Source organism: Henckelia pumila, chromosome 2 (assembly GCF_033568475.1).
Source record: "Henckelia pumila isolate YLH828 chromosome 2, ASM3356847v2, whole genome shotgun sequence".
Taxonomy (NCBI): domain Eukaryota; kingdom Viridiplantae; phylum Streptophyta; class Magnoliopsida; order Lamiales; family Gesneriaceae; genus Henckelia; species Henckelia pumila.
The window spans coordinates 93,198,484-93,207,702 of NC_133121.1; the positions used below are offsets into that span (position 1 = coordinate 93,198,484).

The 9,219-nt window shown below is 35.3% G+C and overlaps 1 protein-coding gene across 1 annotated transcript; it reads left to right on the top strand.

The window, feature by feature from the left end:
• Positions 1–322: 322 nt before the first annotated feature.
• On the top strand, positions 323–5,938 carry LOC140881151 (kinesin-like protein KIN-14Q). The gene is made up of 17 exons (XM_073286222.1): positions 323–422; positions 532–606; positions 876–1,468; positions 1,574–1,742; positions 1,841–1,908; positions 2,017–2,209; positions 2,320–2,396; positions 2,482–2,581; positions 2,739–2,837; positions 2,923–3,099; positions 3,194–3,479; positions 3,589–3,750; positions 3,846–4,061; positions 4,194–4,231; positions 4,350–4,513; positions 4,602–4,727; positions 4,840–5,938. Exons 1-17 carry the CDS (start codon positions 341–343, stop codon positions 5,623–5,625), a joined length of 3,411 nt encoding a protein of 1,136 aa, XP_073142323.1. The 5' UTR covers positions 323–340; the 3' UTR covers positions 5,626–5,938.
• Positions 5,939–9,219: the final 3,281 nt, after the last annotated feature.

Consider the following 9,219-nt stretch of genomic DNA (forward strand, 5'->3'; position numbering starts at 1 on the left):
TGTCAAGACTGAGACTCGACTTAATATATCGTTCCAAATCCAGAAATTTGGTGTCAAATCAGCCGAATCACCATATATTTGGTAAATTTAATTAGTGAAATCCTATAATCTATCCGTTACTCCCGGTTCTAAAAATTCAAAATTTCAAAAGCATGCTTCGACCCCGCAACGGGCAAAACGAATTTAACGGTCTCTCCAGGGAAACCTTCTTTTGATACCACTCTCCTTTGAGTATACATACAAAAAGCATTTATTTAATTCCCTTTTTCATCTTTTTTTCTACCAATTTGAGATCTTTTTGCATTCAAAACTTCAAAAACTTTGCTGCTTTATTTTATCTATGGGAGATTTTGAGTGGCATGACCCACTTCTTATAACCGATGTTTCTCACCAGGAAGAACAGGATCGAAGACAAAATCATTGTAACGTCACGAAATTTCATTTCTACTCTGGGAATTATTGAAGATTTACTTTTTTTAGGTCCAAGTGTAAATGGGTTTTTGATTTATTGATATCGCTTTCCTTTGGCAGGTAAATTCGAGAGTGGTTTTGATGAATCTTCGATCATGGGAAACTTAGACGATTCCACTCCAACCAAGATTGATGGTTATCTTCGCTAATAACCCCATTGTTTATGCATGATTTAGTTCCTCGTTTTACATTTCTTGAATATGGGCATTTATTGGATCTTGGTGATGAAAGAAAGATTGTTAGTTTATAGTTTTTGTGAATGTTAAAAGCTTTAAAAGAATGTAATTTTGTGCTGGGGCTAAATTATATAAGCTAGTACAATTTCAAGAAAGTTGAATCTCCACCAAAATGAATCTCATTTGATCTTTGTTGAGTTAGTTATACGTTTTCTTTTCATTATTTAGGTCGATCTGTCTTGGGATTTTCTTTGACATCACCTGATCTGGTAATATGTGTGGGTTCACCTGACATTTCTAACCAAAGATACGAAGATTCACCAGATATTTCAAACCAGAGATACGAAGATTCACCTGAAAACCCTAGCGATTGTAGCCCAATTAATGTTTCTTTAGAAAATGGAATTAAGGGGTCTGAAATCAGGGACTCCATTGAAATCCCACTAGCAAAGATGGATGATTTGAGTACCGAATCTTCTTTTGAGCTTGCTGCACCACTGTTAGTCCGAGAATATTCATCAGAATATGTTATGAGAATTAATGTGGGATCTTCCACGAGTCTTTCATTTGAAGATGGTGTACCATTTTCTGAGGACAGAGGTTTCAATGGAGGTGATACTATAAAGACTGAAGATCCCATTATGAGTGATGGAAAAGAATGTCCAAGTCTCTACCAGACTGCTCGGATAGGGAATTGTTCATATCATTTTGAGAATCTAGAGTCTGGAATATACTTGGTTGATCTACATTTTGCGGAGATCGTGTTTACAGCTGGTCCTCCGGGAATGAGAATATTCAACATTTACTTACAAGAGCAAAAGGTGTGGGGTTGGATGATCATAAATAGTCCATGTTTGATTCATAATTTTTAATTGCCACGTGTTATGAGGATATATATATCGTACTTAATTATTCAATATTTGCAGGTTATATCTAGTTTAGATGTTTATGCAAATGTGTGTGGAAACAAGGCCTTGGTGATATCGGATCTTAAAACTTATGTTGATACGGATAAGGTGTTATCTATTAGATCTGAAGGTGTGAATGGATCCCCAATAATTTGTGGCATTTCTATTCGAAAAGATTCTTCTGAAAGTAAGCTGAATTAATTTTCTAAAAGAACTTGCTGCTCAATTGCTTATGACATCCATGAACTACTGATGGAATGTTTTCTTTTTTTGGATTGCCTCTAGTATTCGGAGATGGAATATTACTTGGCAGAGTGGGATCAACTGGCATGCCACAGTTCAAGTTGTCGAAAGTACTTTCAACATTAATTGAATGCTTGCTAGATACTTCAAAAGTAGGATCATAAACATATGTAGATTTTACTCAGCAACTTTGTGCTCTTTTATTGATATGTAATTAGGATGCCTATGGTAATTCCATTGATGGAGTTGAACATGAATCACGAGCGAAGGAACTATCAGAAACGAAAAGGGCTCTTGAAAAGCTTAAGAGGGACAATGAACTAAAGAGTCAAGAATGTCAAGAAGCTTGGAAGTCTTTGAAAGACCTTCAAAATGAGCTTATGCGTAAATCAATGCACGTGGGATCATTAGGTGAGGAAGTCATGGAAAGAGTTAGATGTTTAGTGTCATTTTTTATAAAGTTATATGTTTTGATACCCAAATCAATAAATTTTTTTTGTTTTTTATTTTTGCTTTATAAGCTTTTGCAATCGAAGGTCAAGTGAAAGAAAAGAGCAGATGGTTTTCATCACTGAGCTATTTGACTCAAAAATCGAAGGTAATAGAATTACCATTTTTGACATTTGACATAATCCACTCAAGTGGAACATATATTTACTGAATCAACTTATTCGACATTGCAGATTCTGAAGATGGATCAAATCAAACTTTCAGAAGAGGCTTCAATATTTAAGCAATATGTGGCAGATATGGAGGGTGTTAAATCTATTGTTCAATCGACAGGTAATTTCTTTTCTATCTTGGACTTTTTTTGTCGTAACTCAATCCAGAGGCCGACATCTTGCAAAATCAACTGCATAGTATCTTAGAAGGTTGTCAAATCTTTGAATTCGTTTGCATTTCTTTTTTTTTTTCTATTCATAAGTGTCTTTGTTGACAGTACAACAGCATGTCGAATTATATGAAGATATAAAATGCAAGTACCTCAAGGAGGCGAAATTAACAAAAGAACTTTATAATAAGGTTCTGGACTTAAAAGGTATGGGAATGGATTAATTGACTACATCATGTCAAATAGGACTATGAACTGGTAAAATACTCGCTTTATAATCATACTTCCTCAGGAAATATTAGAGTATTTTGTCGATGTCGACCTTTGAATGGTGAAGAGCTTGCCGGAGGAGCTTCACAAGTTGTTGACTTTGAATCTGCAAAAGATGGCGAGCTAACAATCAAGTCAAATGGGATCTCGAAGAAAACCTTCAAATTTGATGCAGTTTTTGGTCCAGAGGCAAGCCAAGGTAATTGTAATCGACCAGTATGTTGTGCTGACAATATTTGCATTCTTGTTCTGACAAAAAACTAATCTAAAATTGTGCATTTTCTTCTGAATAGTTGATGTTTTTGAGGATACAGCTCCACTCGCAACTTCAGTTCTAGACGGATACAATGCATGTATATTTGCATATGGCCAAACAGGAACCGGTAAAACATTTACCATGGAGGGAACAGAAGATGCTCGCGGGGTTAACTACAGAACTCTTGAGAAACTATTTCACATAATTGAAGAGCGTAAAAACACATTTAGATATGAAATATCAGTAAGTGTCTTGGAAGTTTACAATGAACAACTGAGGGATTTATTAGCTTCAGATTCACAAACTGGACTCACTGCAAAGAGGTACTAGTTTTATCGAACTATTATGGTCTTTATTTCATGTTTTAATCTGGACACAGAGTCCACAAGCATCTATCAGAAAATTCTAAGACATGTATTCTTTAAATCCCAGGCTTGAGATAAAACAAGTAGGTGAGGGAGGGCATCATGTTCCGGGAGTAACTGAAGCTCGTGTGAAGAATGTGAGTGAGGTGTGGGAAGTCCTTCAAACAGGAAGCAATTTCAGGGCTGTTGGATCAACTAATGTTAATGAGCACAGTAGCCGATCACATTGGTCTGCTTTTTCTCCGAATGTCATCTTATTGATGAAGCAGTATCACAAAAAAGAATTGATTAATTTTAAAATTCTGTTGTTTCTTAAAAATGCAGCATGCATTGCGTGATTGTGAAAGGAGAGAGTCTTCTGAATGGAGAATGCACGAAAAGCAAACTATGGTTGGTCGACTTAGCGGGAAGTGAAAGAATAGCTAAAACAGAAGTTCAGGGCGATAGACTTAAGGAAACACAGAATATCAATAGATCACTTTCTGCACTTGGAGATGTGATATCCGCACTTGCAGCTAAGTGCCCACACATCCCTTTCAGGTACACATAGATGATATTATGATTCAAATTTTTATCTGTGTCCTTTTTATGCTAATCCAGAGATATAGACATCAGATATACTCATTCTCTTTGGACAGTTTGTCTAAGATTTCTGCTCTCATTTGGGTGCAGGAATTCAAAACTCACTCACTTGCTCCAAGATTCATTAGGTATCTACTCGTATAAGCGATGTTGTGCATTATAAATATGTTCTTGACTTCTTGTTATTTGAAGAAGTTGTACCAGGGAAAGTGTCAATAAGAAAACACATGGACTTTGTAATTACAGGTGGAGATTCAAAGACATTGATGTTTGTGCAGATCAGTCCAAACGAAAATGACCTCACTGAGACTCTTTGCTCATTAAATTTTGCCAGTCGAGTTCGAGGAATAGAACTAGGCCCTGCAAAGAGGCAAATGGACAACACTGAGATCCTCAAATTCAGACAAATGGTAATGAATGAATTATGATAATTGTTTTAAAAAAATTGGACCTCATATTTCTTACTGCTATTGATTCTGGTTTCTTCAAAAAATGAAGACCGAAAAACTTCGACAAGATTTGAAGAGTAAAGATCTTCAAGTTAAGAAGCTGGAGGATATCAATCATGGTCTCGAGCTCAAGATGAAAGACAAAGACATGAAAAACAAAAACCTTCAAGAAAAGGTATACAATTTTCCCAATCCCCATTTTTCTCAATTTTTTTTTCCCTTTTATTATACTTTATACTTGAGATCATCTAATTATCAAAGCAATATTACCTTGTTTTACATTTCAGATAAAAGAATTGGAATCACAACTTCTGGTAGAGAGAAAACTAGGACGGCAGCATGTGGACTCGAAAATAGCAGAACAACATCAGCAACAGCAAGAGGAGCATAGCTGTGAACTAGTGAGACCACCACTTGCAACTAAAATTCTTGGCGCTCATTTTGAAAACGTTCCTTGTTCTTTTGGAGACAACTTCTTCCCATTTCGCCTAACTCACATAGATGAACATGCCACGAATGATAACTTGACAGAGAAGGAAAATAACCCCGATATGGCTGAACAATCACGACTTCCAAAGAGAACAGGCCGAGCATCTCTTAGTACAGCTATACAAAAATTATACGCAGCACCAGTCGCTCCAAGACGGAACTCTCTAATTCCACTTCCTAGTACATTCAAAACAGCCAAGTTACATCCCCCATTTCTACCACCACTAAGAACAATCCAATCAGATAAGGAGGATGATACTTACGAGGAAGAAAAAAATGATCTTTTGCCCGAGCAGACTCCGTCTGATAGTCCTAAACAGCATAGAAATGCAAGTAAGAAGCTAAGTAGTGCACTGAGAAGAAGCCATCAGAAGAAGATTCCAATGCAGCCACATATGAGACGTGTAGGAGTGAACGTTGGGATGGAGAAGGTGAGAGTCTCAATTGGGAGCAGAGGGAGAACTGCCCACCGCATGCTGCTTGGCACGGCTAGAAGAACGGCGACAAGGGATGCTCAACAGAAGCAAAGTCATAGAGAAAAGGAAAGAGGATGGAATATTGGAACGCTGGGAAGAACACTTTAATGGATCAGTCGCAATATCTTCATTGCATTATTGAAAGTGAATATTTTTTATGTTTTTTTTTAAACTTTTTTCTGTGAGAAAGATTATTGTTTATTGTTTGGGTGATGATGATTCTTATCATCTGTGAAGAGGGTGGTGTAAGTGTTCGTTTTATAAAAAAAAAAGGGTGAGCCCCAACCCCAAGGGCCCCACACAGAGCCGCCCCAAGCCCCGGCGTGAAGGGAGGTAAATCAGGCTTATGCCTGGTCAGGTAAGTATCCAGGGAGAAGAAGGCTCGCAAGCGCGGTAAGTGTTCGTTTTATAGTTAATAGGATTGGTGGTGTTCGAACAAGCTAGGCTTTGTTTTCTATTCAAATGGTTTTGATAACTATAATTATAGTTGGATTCAGGGGCGGAGCAGAAAATTTTTTAGGGGCGGAGCCACGTGTTGCTTCGTTGGGTGGTAACTTAGGTGACCACTCTATTTTGTATACATTAAATTTAGTTTATTTTGTCAATATATGTGTTAACAATTTTAAAAATAAAAAGATACAAGCTAAACACATTAAAAAAATTGAGATATCAAAAAAATGCAATTCAGGCGAAAATAAAAATCTAACTATGTTAAACGATACAATTCATTAAAAAAATCACGAATGCATATTATACAATTAAATGACAAACAGAAAATTTAAAATAGTGTCATCAATATGTAATAATTTATTATATTATTTGATAAGTTCCTAAATAATTTTATTTTTCAATATATAACACAAATATGAATTAAAATTGATATGTATTATATTTTATTTTATTAAATAAATAATACAACTATGTGGTATCTTACTCCTTCTTGATCTGATTTTCTGAACCCTATATGGGTCCGCCCCTGATTGGATTGTAGTGTAATTTTTAATAAAATAGTTATAAATTAGAGTGAATTGTGAATAAATCTCTAAACCCAAACCTAACTTTTTTATAAATTCCTACAATAAAATTTTTTTTTTAAAACTCCCTTGGACCACCAAACATAGTCAAATCAAATGTTTAATTCTTGTACCCAATTTATGCATTTATGTACTTCATTTATGCAATGTTGTACTCAATTATGGTACTTTGAATTATCCGTGAAAATAGTACCAGAGCTTTAGGTTAATTATTCAGACATAATATTATTCGTTAAATCATAGTTTCTTTGTTTTGGAGAAGATTTTTTAACAAAACATGAATTCAAACGAATGTTTGAACAAGAGGAATTTCATTTATATGAAATTTAATAAACAAGTGAATCTAGTTAAAATAGATTCTTTACAACAGGATCTGGGTTTTGAAAAATCTGAAGGGATTAAGAAATATGATTTCTAACTCCCAATTTCTAGAAATTACCCCAGACTCTTCTAAGCTCTCCGGAGATCTTAGAGAAATTCAAAAGACGGTACAATATTACAGCAATCAGCTGTATGAAATATCTCGGCAGATTGAATAAATCCTTAAAAAACAAGAAGAAATTCTTGGAACTCTAAAGGATCTTCAAACTAAAATCATAAATCTAGAACACATTTCTGGTTCTAGAAAAGAAAATACAGGAGGAAGGTTATCACTCTCATTTGGTACCGAACCTTTGTTACATCAGAAAGGTAAAACCAAAATGATTCAAAAACCTTTAACTGGTGATGAAATGATGATTAATCTTATAAAAGCAGTGTCAGAGAAAAATACTATCTGATGACTACTTTAGAAAGATTAAATCTCGAGGATCTACAAGATCTTGCGGATTCTTTTGCGAATCTCAAAGTAGTAGATCTAAAAATGAATTCCCCTGAGGGTGAACAACCCATAGAAAATCCCCCAAGATATGTGGTTAAAACAGAAGAACCACGTAGTGAGTTCCATGTTGGAAAAAATTCACATTCAGCAGGAACAAGATCAAGAAGGAGTAAGATACCACTAAATCAAACTCCTTATGAAAAAACTGTTTTAAACCTGATACATCCTTATGGGGTTATGTTAAACCTTGTTCTGGACTTCAAAAACAGAGAATATCTCATAGATGATTGGACATCAACTATGAGAATAGCAGCAGGAACTTTAGATCTCAATAAAGAAGGATTTATCAAACTTCTGGAAATGAGTCTAATGAGATCTGTTAAGATAGCTTGGGAAATGGCTATGCCAGAGACTAAAGAATCAGTCTTAGCAGGAGAATCCCTAAGCAAAATTGGAGGAAGAATGGCTACCCTATTTAAAGCACAATTTATAGGAGTAGACTGCTTCAATAATCAAGATACAGAGAAAAGGAGAAGATATACTCAAGCTCTGTATAGTCTCGAGTTGCATGATATCTGTTTAGTTGATGAATACATTATGTTATTCACCAAATACAAATGAAGTTCGGGAGTCGAAGAAAACATAGCTATTCAGCTATTTTTCGCAAAAAATGTCAAGTCCGTGGAGAGAAATGTTGATAAAAGATTACGTTCCAGGTAATCCAGACACATTGGCAAGACGTGCCTCCTTTTTGAAAGAAAAATTAGCAGAATGGTGTCATATGACAGCATTACAGAAGAACTACAAGAAAATAAGGGGTATAGATAAACGTACACCTTTATGTTATAGAGAAAATGATCTTCCAACAATCATTGGAAATAGATCACATGGATTTAAAAGGAAGAAATTCAGAAATAATCCCTATAATAAAAGAATAAGAAGTTCTTGGAAACCAAGAGCATTTTGGTCCAAACAAAAGGCTCGATCTTATAGATCGGGAAAAAAAAGTGGACCTACAAAAACATCCCCAGCAACAAACTCATCACAAACCAGGGGAAGAACACCATCTAGAAGAACTTTCAGAAGAACTCATACAAGAGCAAGTGAAAGTTTCAAGAATTGCAACTGCTGGACATGTGGAGCTAGAGGCCATATATCTACAAACTGTCTAAAAAATGAGAAAAAATGAGTTAAACTCTTTGAAGCAACGCCGGATATGGATGATGCAATTTTCTTTCAAGATCTAGTCCAAGTATATCAATTTGAGGATATCCCCTCATATGAAAGCATATACGAAGAAGAGATATTGTTTAGACAAGAAGAATCTGAATAAGAATCAGAATCAGAATAAAGAAGAAGTGTTTCAACATGAAACAAATGAGAGTTTGGCTGGGTTTTTTAGTCAAACCACGATATCTCATAATATGGTCCAAAGGATTATGAGAGAAAATCCAACGTTACAGAAGTACCAAGGATTTTCGGCAGGACAAGTAGAAAGAGTCTTAGGCAACCTAGGGCTTAGACAAAGAAGACATCATTTGATTTACAAAGTATCAAGAAGGAAAATGGCAATCCCTATGGAGTTAACAAGTAATCAAATAGAGATGCAGTTAATTCCTTTTGAAGAAATAAAAGAGGAATTGCAAAAGCTGAAAAGTGAGGTAGCAAGGACGATGTCTTGGATTCATATTGGAGCAATCCAAATAATGATTAAGGAAACTTTTAAAGAAGGAATAGATTCACCTATAGATATTGTAGTATGTGATAAAAGAATGGGGAATATTCAAGATGTTGTCCTGGGTACTATCTCAAAAAATCTTTGTGCAGGAAAAATTGTAGGAGTTATTT